Raw genomic sequence first — 18858 nt, forward strand, 5'->3', positions numbered from 1 at the left:
TAAAACTTTTAGAGAAGCCGATGGGAGGTGGTAGAGTCAAACGCTCCTTTTTGAAAAAGACTAGTCTTTTTCAAAACCCATACTCCAGAGTGAACTCTCCTGTCCCTGTTGTGTCAACGGAGGCTGTGCCACATGTTGAACATGAGGAGGCTAGCTCTAATGAACAGACCGCATACAGTAAATCAAAGGCAAAAGAGCTGTGTGTTTGGAAGTCACTGAAGCCTGAACTGTTTCGTGTGTCGCTGGAAACTGCTGCACCATCATCGAATATTTGCTTCGTTTGCAAAGAGCATGCAGAATATAGGTGTCGGGAGTGCAGTCACACGATAGTCTTCTGTGAAACCTGTGTTAAGGCGACACACAGAAATTCCCTGCATCTTCCTGAAAAATGGAACGTTAGTACTTATTCACAATGTTATAGAAAACAACTCTTGAAGTGATCATTTTGGACCTTTTTCTGACTTTATTCAAAGTAGGCATAACAGTTTTTCCTGTGTTCTACTCTTCTTTCCCTATACTGTAGACAACCAACTATGAGACAGCTAACTATGGTTTTGTGCTGAATTTATCTGAGGACCACAGTTCCCATGCTATATATACGAGAGAGATGAAAATAGTTGTGAACACAGGTTTGTTAAAAAAAATTGAATGTTTCTTTTTATTTGCAGATCCATCTATGCCCCATGATCTGAATTCAAAGATTGAAGATGTATATATTCTCAAGTAAACATTTATCTCTTTCCCTTATTGATAGGCCAGCTGTCGAAATTCACAGTCTGTTTTTGCCAGTGTGAATCCGAGCCATGCAGCCTTTTGAGGTATGGACTCTGGCCGGCATCACCCGAAAGACCCCAGGCAGCCTTTTCACTGGCTCTCCTAGAGCTTTTCCACAATCTTTCACTAGAGTGCCAGGTTTCTGTTGAAGGGTTTTGCAATACACTACGCTGGAAGAACAACTTAACTCTTGCAGAGGTAAAGTACATCAATATTAATTAGGTAAAGTACATCAATATTTAATTGCATGCACTTTCTGTATCCTATTATATCTTGTTAGTTTACAGTGGATTGGAAACATTACGAAAGCCTTACGAAACTTCTAAATCTACTTTCTTTAATATAATGTCAAGCTGCTTTGTTTCCACGCATGTCATTGGGATGAATTAAACCAATTATTTAAATTTTGTTCACTGCTTAACTAGGTCAACATGCTGTACCGAGCCCTCGTGGGGGAATCCATTTCTCAATTTCGCCACCATTATTATCGGCGCCAGACTGCCTTCAATGATGACACTGTATGCCCTGCATGTCCAAAGGTTAGATATACATTATTATTGTGCATGTTCAGGCAGTGTAACATAATTTGTTACAGCATCAGCACCATTTACTCAAACATAGTTGATGTCTGTTTATATTTCAGACTGACGGAGAGATAATTGTCTCCCTGGATGGAAACTTTGGTCTTGTCAGGAAAAAAAACTCCGGAAATAGTACAGGTAAGAACTTGGCTGATTACGAGTTGACATGAAATGGAACTTTGTTTCTGCTGTGCTTTCGTTGAAAGAGTGGTCCATTATTATTAAATTCATCCCCCCCATTCCAGCCGAGACTTTGCATGACAACACCTTGTTTCTCAAGGATGAAGGTGTTCAACAGTTTTTACTCTCCCATCCTGAGGGTTCCAAGCCAAGCGAGGTCAGTAACGTTGCAACTACTGTTACTCGCAGTTAGGTTTGAGGTGTCATTAAAGAGTGTTAAACCTATAATATGCTTGTATTAATCAGGACTGCAGCAACTTTAAGGCTGGAAATCAGCTCCGTTCAAAAAAGCAGCAGAAAAAATTGGACATCACAGGAGTTTTCGGAGCATGTTGTCGGCATGAAATGCCCCTTGCCTTCTTAAACATGAGCCACGGAGAACGGTGAGTTTGTTTTTTGGTAAGCTGTAAATGTTCCTTTAGCTCTCGGATATGATACAATTACATTTATTTAGGCCATTATGGAACAGAATCCTTTTGAATAACGGGATATTATTTTCTTTTCAATAGGCTAGCATATCCGATGTTCATCATCAAGGAGCTGCTGGAAAGACTTGAGGGAAAAAACATCAAATTACATGTCATATATGACATAGCCTGTGTGCTTTCAAAGCATATACATGTGAGTTTTTTCTTTTCTATTGCTTAAGTGTTGTCTTTTAATAATTTTCTTATGAGATATCTATTGTACTTTGTTTGTTGCATCAGACAAAAGGACATGGATTACTGTTGGATGTGTCCTTCGCTGTCCCAGCATTCCATGTTTATGGACACAAAACCCAGTGTCAGGTAATGCTTCTTTCTGTTAAGTCATTGTAATCTTAGTTAGGTTTTATTAGCGAATCTCAACGTCATACAACAATAACACACATACACCATACAGGACTGTCTCAGCAAATTAGAATATTGTGATTTTCTGTAATGCAATTCCAAAAACAAAAATGTCATATTGTATTGAAGCCCAGCCAGAGTCAGCCCCTGTAAAATCTTATTTTTATATTATTCGTTTATTTGTTATATTTGGTTTATGTTTTCTGCATGGAAAAGTTATGTTAATGCATTACATACGTTTTATGTTGCATTTTATGTTATGCTGCGGTACTGTGTTGTGTGATAGAGAACGTGACAGCATGTACTTTATTGTGTGTGTGTGTGTGTGTGTGTGTGCGTGCACGCGGGGAGAGCGTCAACGGTCCGTTTGGATGCAACGGGAGCCCGCGGGAGCGCGCATCGGCGGTTGAGACTGAGAACAGCTGAGAGTGAAAACAGTTGAGAGCAAGAACAGCTGAGAGGAGTCGACGTCGTGTCGGGCAGAGAACTGTTGGTCTCCTAAGTGGTGGTTTTATGTTGGAAAAGTAACGTTGCTTTTCCCTAAAGAGGAGGACACTTCCTGTAGACTACTGTCTCGTGTACAGTAGTTTGGTAGAAGTTTGCTGACTAGTTAAGTTGGGCTAGTCAGCCGGTTTGATGCGTTAGCTCGTGCTAAAGCTAAAGGCAAAAGCATCCCTCCCGCTCCCGGCTGAGGCTCCGACGTCGGACAACCTGAGAGGGTCCTCCTGTCCTGAGGACCGGACCACCTGCCTGCCGACTGCCTTCATCAGCCCGCCACGCCCCCCTTCTCATCCACCCATCTCCACCCTCCTCTCCGTCTGAACAGCAGCGGGGCTCGGACGCCCCTCCCCCTGCTCACCCCTCCCGTCTGTGTTCAGGACTCTGTCATCTCCATCACCCAGAGCTCCACCCCCGGGCAACATTAGAATAGGATTAAATAGGGTTAATTCGGTATAGGATATTTTCACAAGGTTTAGATTAGATAAATCCATTTTTGTGTTGTTTCTGCTAATAATAAGAAATTATCTATTTGGAATTTGTATATAGGCCTATTTTGTGTGATATTAAATTGGTGATTATTGTTTAACCCTTGCCCTCCCCATTCACTTTAGTTCCTTTAACTGGGTATCCACTAATATTCCTTAAGTCCATAGAGGACGCCAGGCAGCAGCAGCTACTTTAGTTTAAGGTTTAAGTCCTTGTTTAAGTTAAGTTTAAGTAACTGACAATTCAATCTAAGAGCAAGTAACTGAGCTATTGCTTGTTTGTGGCCTCGTGGCTACACATATATTCTGGATTCATTACAAATCCTGAAAGAGGCACAGGGTATCACAGGTAATATTATTTCAGGTAACTATTTGGAGAGATGGCTAACATTTGTTACCTCTGGGAAACTAATTGGAACAATCCGCTTATCTTAACTTTGCATTTCAGAGCATGATGTTTTGAGGTGGATGGAGAGGGAGACAAAAGCCGCTCAACATTCACTTTTGACGACGAAAGAAAAAGGTTGGCCAAATCAAGATGCATTCACACTAGCAGATACAAGGACACAGCAACATCAAGACTGGAACAACAGCCAAAGTTTGTAGCTGCATCAGCTACAGTCTAAGTTGCCCTGCATGGAGGAATAGCTGCTCCTCCCCCAAATTGTGCTTGTCCTATCCCACCTTAGCAACCAGTTTCTAGGGATGGAAAGCTCCCACTGCCTCTCAGTACACTAAACTGGAAGGCAATGGGAGCTTGCCATTCCTAGCAATTTGTTGTCACCATAATTCCACATGTGCTTTCGCTCATGGTGTCGACAGTGGAGTCCACGACAGCTTCTAACCATTATAACCGTGACTGGAACAAACACTACGTTGTCTTTTTTTTTAGCTGACGTGTGAACAGAGAATTACAGTCATATGATTATTGCATAGTGGTATTTCGGGTTGCTGGTTTATTTTCCTATGTATTTTGATCACAAATTGACGGCCACAGGGATTATTTCAAGAAATGCCCCCTATTCCCAAAAATGCAATGCCAGATGAGAGTGCGCTCTACCCAACACCAGTTCTGGACCTCTGAATTGCAGCCCTCCTCACCTTCCAGTCCAGCATCAGGGTCCAGGGCTCTGCAGTGTTGCTTAACATTCAAGGTCGTCTTAAACATACACGACGTAGTCAAAAAGACGGAGGGTGAGACAGGATATTTTCATCTGGTTGGGGGACTGCAGTGTATGGTGCTGGCATTTGCTCAGCTATTCACCAAAAAGATGACCATTCTCACAAAATGGTGCTTTCCTGCCCCTTTCGACATTTTTTTTGGATGTTGAGGTTTATTGGAGTTGCTCCAATTTGTCTTGAATTTCTTTGTCTTTCAGAAGGAAGTGTTCCAAGGTGGATGAAAAATTACATTATCAAGTTGATTGAGCTTGACCGACTCAAGTAAGTTAAACCTTAACTTAAATCTTATAGTGTAAGCCCCATGAAATTTAGCTAAATTACTTATCTCTGTGATGGAGTTCAACCTCTGTCACTCTGTTCCTCCCTTTCTGATTTATTTATGCAGAATAGCATTTAAACATTATGCCCATGACATGTCTCACCTTTATTGGTTTTAACATAAACATCTTCCTTTGCAGATTGCATACTGAGGAGTCATCAAGTGCAGATCAAATCCAGTAAGCCAAGTATTCAGTTTCAATTTAACTCCATAGATGCGCTGCAGCTACAGATTTAACACTAATTCAATTCAATTCAATTTTATTTTTATAGCGTCTAATACAACAGATGTCTCTAGAGACCCAGAACATGAACATAAACATAAATATAATTATAAACATAAACGTAAACCCCCGAGCAATTATTACGGCAGGCAGGTGGAAGCAGCAGCAGCGGGGGGGGGGGGGGGGGGGGGGGGGGGGTCCGGCCTGCAAACATGCACAAATGAGAAAAAAGGGGGGCCGGCATAAGAGACTACAGGAGCGATGGACAACAATGATAGCTATGAGATACTTATAATAAATAAAAATGGAAATGGAGAAGAGAGGAAGGGAAGAGGAGAGGAGAACACTAACTTGATGTTTCTTGTGCTTAGGGTAGAGTCTTTTCTTAACAAAATAGAGAGCCAACACAATCTAAAAAGGAGATGGCGTCAGACAGATGACGTGTTCCAGTCAACACTGAGAAAGCTGGACCGGGAAGTCAGGTCTGATCTCCTTATTAAAGCACGGCAAGAGGCAAGGGAGAGAGCCACTCTCCTCCAGCTGAAACGGAAATACCCAGGTAGAATAACTACTATATACATGAGCCATATATCAATCAACGCATTTTGCTATGCGCTTTTATACTGTTAGTTATCTCTATTTCAAATACTTTTTAGGCATGCATGTAAATATTATCTGTTCACATAAAATCCCCAAACTTTATTGCTTTAGGACTAACGGAAGATTTGTCTTGGTAGGTACGGTAATTCTGATAGTCTGATTCTCTATTCCTTTTACTATAAATGCTGGGGTTCGTGTAGTTAAAATATTGCTATTCAGGTCCAAGCACTTAAGCACTGATTCTGATGTTCTCATTGAAATCCAGCAAAAAAACTAAATTCTGAGTTTCCAATTCTGGTTTACCAAAATTAAGCAGGAGTTGATTGCGTACAATCTGGGGAGATTCGGATGCTTAAAGATGTGATAACATGTCTGAGCTGAGTTTCTAGACAATACATTGTAATATTTCAAGGTCTCTTCGAATTTGTAATTCTTGTGTATTAATTAACCAATATTTCCAACGTCAGTTGTGTGTTATTTCAGAGATTGTGTTTGTTACATACACTGTAGGTTTACATTCACTGTAGCTTTAGTCTCATTGTGTTTTGATGTCCTGTTGCAGATGGACAGGGCATTGCTGTGAGGCTGTCAAAACAAATAAACAGCTGTATCAGGAGACTAAAAAAAAACATTGCCGAGTATAACAGCCTTCAGTGGCCACCACAGACGACCTCGCTCCCATCACAGCTGGACTTCCAGGAAGCATGTGATGTCTCCTTTCCTGGGTATTTGGATGACACTGTGAGTGTATTTCAAAAATCACATCCCTTTGAAATATAGAGATATATATATAAATATATATAGATCGGATATCGGAGACGATATAAAAAAAACAACACAGGAATCGGATGGAAATCACCAATGAAATGCAGAGATAAATTCTGGGGATGTTATGTTCATACTAAATACTAAGCCATTCATTGAGAGCAACGCACTGCTCTATAAATACACTAGTCTTTGCTTTGCCAAATTGTCTACAAGCTATATGTAATGATTTTCTAAATGATTCTTTAACCCTGTTTATCCTTATAGATGGAAGAGGGTGATGTTCCACGGTCCTTAAAAAGACGTGTGATTGATGCACTACACCTTAAGAACCGGGCTACTGAGGAGAAGGGGTTGCTTCAGCGTGAGATGAGCAACATGATCCAACACCTTCAACAGCAGCATGCATCCCTGCAGACATCCAAGAATGACACAAACCACCCTGGTGTTAATGCTGTTCTTGTTGGCAGCATGATACAGTTGGAGAGGAAACTGCGTGATGCGAGGTTGAGGTTTCAGGATATCCCAAATGTTTGTTTTTGGAATGACCCTCATGTTTACCTCCCACAAGACTATCAGGATCATGTGTCACCTGAGGTGTATTCCCCTCTGGAGGAGGAGGAGGAGGAGGAAGAAGAGGAGGAGGAGGATGATAATGATGATGATGTGGATTTTGACGGTTGAAACCAGAGCATGTGAGCGGAGCGTGAGCGAGCGGAGGAGCGGAGCGGCGAATTTTGAAAGGAGCGCAGAGCGGGAGTTTTTTTTCTAGGATGATTCGGGGGGAGCGGGGCGTCATCCCGCTCCAGTTTCGCTCCGTTACCCCTCATATCACGGCCCTGATGCGTGTCCAAACATATCCCAGAATGCATCGTGTTTACTTCAGTTACACTACAGAGAGTTAGCTAAAGCCGGGCATACACTGTGCGATTATCGGCTCGTTTTGAGCCGATTTTCCAGTCGTGCGACTTTTTTTTTGATCGGGTCCGAGAGAGTAACACCTCACGACGAGCTCCCGATCACGAATCGTGAGGTCGCAAGAAAATCAAGCGTGTTTGAAATCCTGGTCGCTCCTCGTGAAGTTGAAGCAGCTGCGACCCGATTTGCCTCATCCTTTCACAGAGAGCATGCACAATCTCTGATGTCACGTCAAAAACTATTATTTGTAGTTTAAGTTTTGCAAATTCACATTACAAATCATGTTTTAATAGCAAAAAAAAGAGCGCATTTCCACGTACGGTGCGCGTCGCCGCGTACGTTTGGGTGTGGGAACAGCCCACCCCTGCCCCAAAACCGGCCTTGAGTTCCAGTACGCAGACTTCAGGTAAACATGTGCATTTTATATGCATGCAAACATTTTTGGAGCGGAGCGCGGAGCGGAGCGCGGAGCGGAGCGCGGAGCGGAGCGGGGTGCAGTGTTACTGGAGCGCTGAGCGGTTATGGGTGGAGCGGCGTTTTGCGACTTTGAGGGAGGAGCAGAGCGGTGACAACCTTTGTGAGCGAGGAGCGGAAATTCTCGCTGCTCCACTCCGCTCCACTCCGCTCACATGCTCTGGTTGAAACTGAAGATGATGATGATGAAGATAATCTTTGCCATACTTGAATATGGATACTCAAAAATAAAATATTGAGTTCTCTCTTCCATTGCCCCTTGTTTATCTATTATGAATTCTTGGATAAAGTCATTACGGTATGTAATGCAGTCTTATAGAAGTTAATACGTTGTACAGTATCACAAGTTGTACAGTTGTACAGTCACATTACTTGTCATTAAGGTCTGATAATGTCTGGTTGGCTATAAACACTGGTCTGTCTTACAGGTGTATTTATTATTATAATAAATATCAATATTATTAATATAAATTATTAATACATTTCTGGAGATTGAGTCTGATATATAACTAATAATTAATTCAAAATGATTTATAATTATTTATTATTATTATAACAACATCTATAGCACCATAGCAACAATAGAAATACCTACATAATCTCCATAATAACTGACAAACTAAATATATAGCCTACATTCACTGAATGAAGATTATGTAAATAAAGTACACATTTCTCGCTAGAAACATTATTGAAATGTATTTCAATGCCGAAACTATCGTAAAATATTGCATTTTCCAAGAAAAATCAAATGTATGTCAACTTCTGACACCATGTTACGTTACTATTGTGGCAGGATGAAGCTCGACTCCAGAGGTTGGTAAAACAAGACTTTATTCCGAGACAACGGAATCCAACTGATAACAGACCTGACAGCTGACAACAGAAACTGAACACGCGTTGCTAAGCAACCGTAAAACACTCGTGACCCTTCCCTACAGTCCTGATGGGTGCGAGGTCCGTAATTGTGTCCGCCACACTATAAGCTCACCGGCTTCGAATGCTAGTGTTAAAACATGCTTTTACAAACTGACGGTAACAAACAGTACCTTGTGCGACAAAAACTCATGTATCGTTGTGTATGCGCGGGTCTGGCTGGTCAACGGATACGGGAGTGCGTAACCTACGCCGTAGGCTCTGTGTTGGTGTAACGCGGAACCATAAATCAGCCTTTATTCTGGCGAGCGGGTACCCTACGGCGTAGGTTACGTAACGGGCAAACGAGTGATTATTTACATCCACTGACCACTGAGTGAATATTATGAAAGTAAAATGTCGCTAGAAATGTATTCAAAACGCATTTTTATGCAGAAACTAACTCAAAATATTGATTAAAAAATAAGAAATGTCTGCCGTGTTTTTTTTTAATTCATGATGACAAGAAATAGCATTCTGTATTCAAAACGCATTTTTATGCAGAAACTAACTCAAAATATTGATTAAAAAATAAGGAATGTCCGCCGTGTTTTTTTTTTAAATTCATGATGACAAGAAATGTCCATTTACATCCACTCCAAAATGTCGCTAGAAATGTATTCAAAACGCATTTTTTTTTTTTTTAATTCATGATGACAGTAGCTGGGTTAAAATGCATAGAGAAAGCCATTATCAACCCAAAGAATCATGATAAAAAATCTACCGGGTAGACAGTATCCCGTCTACTCACACCACTGAAAGCTCTGATTACACACTGATAAATCCCATTCAATGGACTGATTGCATTCGAAGCGGGTGGATTTGTCGCTAGAAATGTAATCAAAACGCATTTTTATGCAGAAACTAACTCAAAATATTGATTTATTCACTAAGAAATGTACGCCATGTTTTTTTTTTTATTCAGTCTGCAAATGACGACGAAAAGCATTCTGGGAAATTTTCATACCCCTTCGCTCGCGAAGTCAGCATCTGAAAACCCTCGATTTGAAGGGGCTATTCTCAGCCCCTAGCCCTCGTTATGCCCCCTCCCCCTAGGTGAAAAGAGGAATTGGGACACCACTACCTTCACGGGAACGCGCAAAAGTAAGGGTTAGGGAAGAAAAGGAGGGCGAGGGGGAGAATTGGGACGCAGCCAAAGTCACCACATCTTCTTCCTCCTTGACCTGATAAATGACCTCATAAATGTTAGAAGAACTGGAAGGACCTGCTGTCCTCCATCTATCTGTCTTCACTGGAGGTAAAAGTATCTGCTGACAGATTCTCAGCTAAACTCTGCATTACTCTCCGTAATCCTACAATAGTCCCGTAAAACACATTTAAGATGGAAACATTATGAAGAAGCAAAACCACATCTGAGGGAGTCACTTCCCTTTATTTTAGTGGAAGTATTTGGATTGAAACCACCAACAGCAGCATAAGTAACATTGTTCTCTGGATCATCCTGGAGACAAACACAAATACAGAAATGTCTCTTAAACTCTGTTACACAAACATTTGTTTTAAAGCACAACTTGATTTCACTGTTCCAGAGAGGAATCGACCTCTGAACATCAACGTTGCTGCAGTTCCATGTTTGACCACAAGGGAAGAAACGGCACTCTGATACTCACATTGTGGAGCATCAGCTGCTGAACATCTGAAACAAAGGTCACATTTCAAGAGTTAGTCAACAACATCATTACATGTCCATCAGGTTCATTCAGTCAATAATGTTTCTACTAATAAACTTCTGCTCTGCATTAAAGTTATTATCAGGACGACTCAACAAAAAAATATCAGCTGATCCAAAACACTCCAGCAAGATTTTATAGAAAAATTCAGATTTAACTTGAGCATTTTTTAAATGTCTTATTCTTCAAAGAAGAATAAATGTAGTTTTCTTCACGTATAAAGACACCAGGAACAAATCTGTGGAGGATCAAGACCTCAGAGTTGTGTTTCATCTCAACAGAGGACTTAACTTCTGCAGTTATTGGAGGTTCCTGGAGTTTCCAGGAGTGGAATCTGAGACAGAGACTTCAATCATCAGCTGGTTCAGTTCTGCACATATGCTGTTTTCTGATGACTTTCATACTTGATTCATTCTGCTGATCTTCTGTTTCTTTGGTTTTCTTCCTGCATATGATGAAAATAACAGCAGCAGCCAGAACCAGCATCACCCCCGGCTGCTGATCCGATGATCACGCTGGTGTCAATCAGAGAGGAATCTGGAATCAAAGGATTCAACTACATGATTGCAAAGGAGATATGAATGAATTATACATGTATGAGGTTTATTGTGATTATAACAAATAGTTTAGATTATATTTTGTACTTCTCTCCTTCATTTCCTTGTCTTGATGATTTCAGGGTGTCTTACCTGTAAAGTCCAGCGTGTATTCAGCATCTATCTTCACTCTGTCTCCTTCAACAACCTGGCAGGTGAATCTCTTGGAGCCTCTCTGATGTTTCACCATCAGATCAGAAACACAGTTGTTCTGTCCTCCAGACACAAACCCATCACCTTCACCAAGCAGCACACTTCCTGTCTCATCCACCAGATGATGCTGTTCTGCTCACAGGGACCAAAAAACTGTAGCTGAATCCCAATCTCTACCCTCACAGACTCACACACTTACGTGCGCATAAGGGTTTAGAGCTGTCCCATTCCTAAAGTCGTTAAGGGTTCAGGACTGTCCCATTCCTAAAGTCGTTAAGGGTTTAGAGCTGTCCCATTCCTAAAGTCGTTAAGGGTTCAGGGCTGTCCCATTCCTAAAGTCGTTAAGGGTTCAGGGCTGTCCCATTCCTAAAGTCGTTAAAGGTTTAGGACTGTCCCATTCCTAAAGTCGTTAAGGGTTCAGGGCTGTCCCATTCCTAAAGTCGTTAAGGGTTCAGGGCTGTCCCATTCCTAAAGTCGTTAAGGGTTCAGGGCTGTCCCATTCCTAAAGTCGTTAAGGGTTCAGGGCTGTCCCATTCCTAAAGTCGTTAAGGGTTCAGGGCTGTTCCGTTCCTAAAGTCGTTAAGGGTTTAGGACTGTCCCATTCCTAAAGTCGTTAAGGGTTTAGAGCTGTCCCATTCCTAAAGTCGTTAAGGGTTCAGGGCTGTCCCATTCCTAAAGTCGTTAAGGGTTCAGGGCTGTCCCATTCCTAAAGTCGTTAAGGGTTCAGGGCTGTCCCATTCCTAAAGTCGTTAAGGGTTCAGGGCTGTCCCATTCCTAAAGTCGTTAAGGGTTCAGGGCTGTCCCATTCCTAAAGTCGTTAAGGGTTCAGGGCTGTCCCATTCCTAAAGTCGTTAAGGGTTCAGGGCTGTCCCATTCCTAAAGTCGTTAAGGGTTCAGGGCTGTCCCATTCCTAAAGTCGTTAAGGGTTTAGGGCTGCGAGGGCTCCCAGCAGACATTTTGAGCCCTTACTGCTCACTTACCATAAGTCAGCATCTCCGCAGACTTTGGGAAAGGGAATTACCCACAGTTCATTGCGATGTGACATAAAAGGAGGTTACCAGGGAGAATGTAAACAAAACAGGGGGCGGAGGAAAAGATACATGTGCGACTGCGAGAAGAAAGAAGTTCACCTGTAAGTATAAATACATAGCCCACTGGTGATTTAAATTCAGAAACTGTTGTCCCGTGATGATTTTTCAATGGTCTTATTATTTCCTTTACAAAAAGGAAGCGACCAACAAACGGAGGGAAGAAAACCAAAAAAGGACAAATGAAGTTTTGGACTTTCTTCAAGACTAAAGACAAGAAAAGAGGCTGAGGGAGCTCAGGAATCCTCAGTTGACCTGCTGGTGTTGAATAAACAAGACTTGCTTTTCTTTAATCTGAGTAGTGTTTGAATTAAGATTCCCTATGTTAACAAAAATGCATACATGTAAATACTAGCAAGACAGTTTTAGATCCAACACAAACAAGTCAGGCAGTAATTTGGTTATTCATTTATTTATGACCACAAATTTAAACAATTTCAGCAAGTTGAACAAAAACGTTGCAGTAAATAGTAATGATATACCTGTAATATTTAGCTCAGGTTACCATCAATTTACACGCTCTCTTACAAAAATGAAATTACTCGGCGATTGAGCCTGGCATACTGGATGCGCTGGTATGGATAGATTGAAAGAAAGACACTACATTAACAAGGAAATACATATTGTACTGTGCACATATTTAAATTGTGTTCTTTGTTGAATTTTATATAGGCTACACTTTGTTTTCAAACATCCGTAGGATGATCATTCCCAAACTTATAATACGGGTACGTAACATTTGGAGCCCTCACACCCTCACACACTTAATCACGTGCCACTGACATCACTAAAGTATGTGACGGTTCAGGGCTTGAGGGTATCTTCTTCTTTTTGCCAGCCAGGCTTTGTCTGGCTGGAGGACCACTCAGAGGCCAAAATGGCTTCCAGTAGCTTTTCCAAGCTGTCCCGGAAGCATGGCATCAAGGTCGGTGCCGGCTCTCCGTGCAGCGTGGAGGAGGTGGCGTTGGCTGTGGGGGAGATCATCGGGCACAGCTCACTCATGTCTGCTGCCCGTATGAACAAAGCCGTGGTTTTGTGTTTAGAGGGAAGAGCAGGTGAAATGTTTGGTGGAGAGGGGCATCACCGTGAATGGGCTGTTTGAGCCTGTGCTGCCGCTGACGCAGCCAGCACCTAAAATAACGCTGTCAAATGTTCCTCCATTCATCAATGATGAGTTCCTGATTAGAGAGCTGTGTCGTCACGGTAAGGTGATATCACCAGTTAAAAAGATCTTGTCTGGTTGTAAGTCACCACTGTTAAAACATGTTGTATCTTACCGGAGACAGCTCTTTATGATCCTAAATAACAAGAATGAAGAATTTAATTATCGTTTCTTTGTTCGTGTGGATGACTGATTATGTTTTGTTTGCAACTTCCTCTCTTGTAAAATCTTTCGGCTGTGGTGAGGAGGGACACCTTGTTAAAGCTTGTCCTAACCGCGCCGGCACGGCTCCGCAGGACTCGGTTGGGGGGCGGCGGCCGAGCGGCCGGCTCCTGCTGCGCAGCGGCAGTAAGGTAAGGCTGGTCGGCTGTGGGCAAAACCGAGTGCTGCAGACAGCAGCGACAGTGAAGGCTGCATATCTGACTGCAGTGACATGTCCTGCAGTCAGACGACTGCCAGTCAGGAACAGAAACTGTACTCTGAAACCATGTTTGAAGATTACCTGCAGCAGACAAAAGGCATGAAAGGCCTGGATATAGAGCATTTTCCTGACAAGCTCATTTTTTACAACTCAGCAAGACATGTCATTAAAAACAGAGCTACATCAGATCTCACTGATCACGAAATTTTTAGACTGAGAAAACAAATGCTTAAGGTGAGAAAGCAACTCGGTTTTTAATGATGATGAAGCTGTTGGTTTTACTCTTATTTATCTCTTTTAATGTTTTTGTCAGGCTTTTACACTTTCCCCCCAGTCTTTGAGTTTCTGTTTTGCCATCTGCCCTGATTGTCTGCACCTGTGTCTCGTCGTGTCTCGTTATCCCCCGAGTATATCTGGTCTTGTCTTTCCCTTGTTCCCTGTCGGACCATACTTTTTCTACCTCCATGTTTTTCTCGTCAGGTTTTTGTAGCCATGTTTATGTTCTTGTTTTGTATCCTGCTCTGCAGCGCTATTAGTTTGTTTTTTTGTTAAATAAACCCTTTTTTCGTTGACCTCCTGCCTCCTGCTCCCCTGTGTTTGGGTCCACACCTTAATCCAGACATGACATAACGGTCCGACCAGTATGGACCCAGCGGGAGAGAGTGCCGCCTTCTGGGCCATCGTTCACCAGGAGGCGGAACTCATGATCCCTGGTTGGCGGCACCCTGACGAACTGGACTCCCCGGACGAGGAGGAATCCCCCTTCTGGGAAACACGCCTGGCTCGGGGTGGCCCCCGGAGCATCCAGGCTCTGGGGCGACACCGACGACGGCGTCGATGTCAGCCCCAGCTAGCCGCTGTTCCGGCGGTGTTCTCGGGCGCGTCGTCGGTGGTGGTCCTGGACGCATCAGCCCCCGCTCCGGTGATGGTCCCGGAACCCCGCAGCCAGCGCCATGGACCCGGGTACCCCCGCAGCCAGCGCCACGGACCCGGGTACCTCCGCAGCCAGCGCCACGGACCCGGGCTCCCCCGCAGCCAGCGCCACGGACCCGGGTACCCCCGCAGCCAGCGCCACGGACCCGGGCTCCCGCGCAGCCAGCGCCACGGACCCGGGCTCCCCCGCAGCCAGCGCCCCGGAACCAGGCTCCCCCGCAGCCAGCGCCACGGACCCGGGCTACCCCGCAGCCAGCGCCACGGACCCGGGCTCCTGGTTTCCCTGCAAAGCCAAGTTCCCCAGCCAAGCCAATTTTCCCCGCCACGCCCGCCAAGCCCCACGCCAAGCCCAGAGTCCCCGCCAAGCCCAGAGTCCCCATCAAGTCCAGAGTCCCCGTCACGTCTGACAAGCCCCACGCCAAGCCCCCCAGGCCCCGCGCCTAGGCCTCGGGGACGTCCCCCCGAGCTGTCTCGCTGGTCTGCCCGGGCCTCATGGCCGACCCCCGGGGCTGTCTCACCGGTCTCACCCGGAACTTTGGCCGTGTGTTGACAAGGAAAAGGGCACTGGTGTTTGACACAGCAAGGATGAAAAATATTGATGTTCTGTTTTTACAAGAAACACACAGTGATGAAAGCAATGAGGTGAATTGGAACAAAGAGTGGGAAGGAGAGGTGGCTTTGAGCCATAACACCACACTCAGCGGTGGAGTGGGCTTCCTGTTTTCTCGGAACTTTACTCTATCGTCTCTGGAGGTCGAGCATGTGGTGAAGGGGAGGTGTCTTTTAGTCAAGGCACAGTTTGAACATCACACCCTGTTTTTTATGAACATTTATGCTCCAACAAACGGTACAGAGAGGAAGAACTTTCTAGAAAAAGTCAACACTAGACTGAATTTCTGTGGCTCGGAGGATTTTTTATTCTTGGGTGGGGATTTTAACTGTACCAAGTACGAGTTTTTAGACCGTAATCATGCAGAGCCTCATCCAGCCTCCCAACACGCTCTGAAGCAGCTGGTCTACTCCCACGGCCTGGTGGATGTGTGGAGAAGTATGCACACAGACTACAGACAGTACACGGGGTCCCACCTGAGAGAGGACAGAATCTCCTTAGCCTGACTTGATCGTTTTTGTTTTAAGCACCATTTTAATGTTTTTAAGCTGTGTAAAATAATGCCAGCTGGTTTTACGGATCATTCTTTGGTTTTATGTCATGTCACCATTAAATACATTTTACCTAAGAGTGCATACTGGCATTTTAATTCAGTTTTAACATTTGACAAAGGTTTTAGCAAGGCTTTTAGGTTTTTTTTGGACTGGTTTTAGACACAGGAGAGCTGATTTTACATGTCTTAGGCAGTGGTGGGACCATGGCAAGACTGAGATAAAGCTTTTGTGTCAGCAGTATACTCTCAATGTCACACGTGACATCTGTCGATCTATGAAAGACCTGGAGACTGAGATTGTGGAGCTAGAAACAATGAGTGCTTCCACAGGAAATCGAGGATATATTGAAATCCTCAAGTCCAAAAAAATGGCTTTAGCCAACCTGCTGGACACCAGGGTACAGGGTACAGGGTGCACTGGTATGGTCCCGGGTCCAGAACATCACAGCGATGGATGCTCCCTCTAGCTTATTCTTTGGCCTGGAGAAGAAGCATGGACAGAGGAAAGTGGTCCACTCTCTGCTCTCTGACACGGGGCAGGAGCTCACTGAGCCTGGTCAGATCAGAAGGCAAGCTTTTGAGTTTTATTCATCTCTCTTCACGAGCGAGTACGTGGAGGATGATGAGCTGTTTGATTTAGTTTGATCAAAATCTTTTCAGGATTTGAAAGTTTGTTTTGGAATAAGTTAGATTTATTTTTAAACGTAAAAATAGTTTGAGAGGATGTTGAAAACTATGAATTTGTATGATTATCCAAGTCAACCATTTTAACTGAACTCTCAAAATAAATGATTGTCAGGAAGGTTGTCGTAGGACCCAGATGCAGGAGAGCAGGAGGCAGGAGTTCCCAAAACGTGTTTATTTCACAAAACAAAAACAAAAGCACTGCTGAACAGGATTCAGAAAACAGGAACTTAAAACAAGAATCCGAAAACTATGGCAAAACTTGACAGGGAACACATGGAGGGATGAAACAGGACGCAGGACTGCAGGTCTGGATCTGGACCCTAGTGGTCCGTAGAGGACCTGCAGGTCTGGATCTGGACCCTAGTGGTCTGTAGAGGACCTGCAGGTCTGGATCTGGACCCTAGTGGTCTGTAAAGGACCTGCAGGTCTGGATCTGGACCCTAGTGGTCTGTAGAGGACCTGCAGGTCTGGATCTGGACCCTAGTGGTCTGTAGAGGACCTGCAGGTCTGGATCTGGACCCTAGTGGTCTGTAGAGGACCTGCAGGTCTGGATCTGGACCCTAGTGGTCTGTAGAGGACCTGCAGGTCTGGATCTGGATTCCGATTCTAAAATAATTTTCATATTAATTCCTAAAAATTGATTCTTATGTCTAAAGATCGATTTATTTTCATTATTACATTTTCACCCGGTGAACTTAAATCCCAGTAGTCACATCATTTAATTTACACATGTCCTGTGGAGCTGTTGCAATTTCTTTCTTTTATTGCACTTTAAATGGATATTGAAAGGAATATTTGAGTTGTTTATTTCTCAGTTATTTATTTCATACAATTAACTTTTGGATTTTTTTTTTGTTTTTGCCCAAAAGACCATGGGCAAAAACAAAAAAAAACACGTTCTTGCCTTTAAATATGTTTAAAAGGTATGAAAACATTAAAAGTTTTCAGTTATAATTGCATAAATTGTTTATTTTTTATTACTTTATATACTGTATTAGGGTTCGTTTGCATAAAATACTAAAAACCAAATTCTCAAAAATTAAAAACCGAAAAACACATCAAATTGAAAAAATAAAAACGGCATGTAGGAAAAACTAAAACTGATTTCCTCCGTCTCTGTTTCCTCCCTGGATGTGTTTGGTAATTCTGCCCCACGATGTTTCTGTTTCAGTTCTATCAGCATTCTGGGAGCTGATTGGTCCTTACAGCATCATTTAGGGCTGCAACGATTCGTCGACGTTGTCGACAAAAATCGATAATCAAAATTGTCGACAATGAATTCCATTGTCGACAATAGTCGCCAGACGTGTTTTTCCAACGGAGTGAGGCATCTCACTTCAATACGTTCTCTGCCGAGAGTCGCGCATGCGCGATAGCGTCTCTGCCGAGCGGTAGCGGGTAAACAGAATGACGGCGTCCCGTCCTGTAGAGCCGCTGCATGTAACAAAACTTCTAAAGTTTTGGAGCCTTTTAGCCTCGATACGGTAAATAAAAAGATTACTTGCAAGGTTTGCAAAGCAGACCTTGCTTATCACGGGAGCACGTTGGTAATGCACAAGCATTTGAAGAGAAAGCACGTCGGGTCTGAGTGACGGGTTTCAACAACACCAGTTCAACCCAGAGAACGTCCTCCCATCCAGAACCGATTTCACCCACTTGATACAGAAAAAATATGAGACATTTTATTTTATTTTTTATATAACACATTTGCCTGTCCATAAAAAATGAAAAATAATGGATAGATGTTTATTCATTCATGGATTTATGTGTGACTGATCACTGTGCCTGTCCTTGGTTTTAAATAGGACATTTTCTTAACTTTTTGTATGAACAGCGGCAAAGTTGAATAAAATATCTACAGGACTGTCTCAGAAAATTAGAATATTGTGTTCTTTATTTCTTTATGTTCTGTAATGCAATTAAAACAACAAAAATGTCATACATTCTGGATTCATTACAAATCAACTGAAATATTGCAAGCCTTTTATTATTTTAATATTGCTGATTATGGCTTACAGTTTAAGATTTCCAGAATATTCTAATTTTTTGAGATAAGATAATTGAGTTTTCTTAAGCTGTAAGCCATGATCAGCAATATTAAAATAATAAAAGGCTTGTAATATTTCAGTTGATTTGTAATGAATCCAGAATGTATGACATATTTGCATTACAGAAAATAAAGGACTTTATCACAATTTTTCATTGAAGTACCCATCT

At 43.0% G+C, this 18858-nt stretch overlaps 1 protein-coding gene across 1 annotated transcript; it reads left to right on the forward strand.

The window, feature by feature from the left end:
* Nucleotides 1–13317: 13317 nt before the first annotated feature.
* LOC133424348 (protein piccolo-like) lies at nt 13318–16025 on the forward strand. Its single transcript, XM_061714884.1, has 2 exons — nt 13318–13790; nt 14478–16025. The coding sequence occupies exon 2, from the start codon at nt 14502–14504 to the stop codon at nt 15339–15341; it is 840 nt and encodes a 279-aa protein (XP_061570868.1). The 5' UTR covers nt 13318–13790; nt 14478–14501; the 3' UTR covers nt 15342–16025.
* Nucleotides 16026–18858: the final 2833 nt, after the last annotated feature.

The sequence above is a fragment of the Cololabis saira genome, chromosome 23 (genome assembly GCF_033807715.1).
Source record: "Cololabis saira isolate AMF1-May2022 chromosome 23, fColSai1.1, whole genome shotgun sequence".
NCBI classification, from domain to species: Eukaryota; Metazoa; Chordata; class Actinopteri; order Beloniformes; family Belonidae; genus Cololabis; species Cololabis saira.

What these genes read in the sequence shown, in the direction of transcription:
- LOC133424348 (XM_061714884.1), top strand. Translation starts at nt 14,502, where the DNA reads ATGGACCCAGCGGGAGAGAGTGCCGCCTTCTGGGCCATCGTTCACCAG.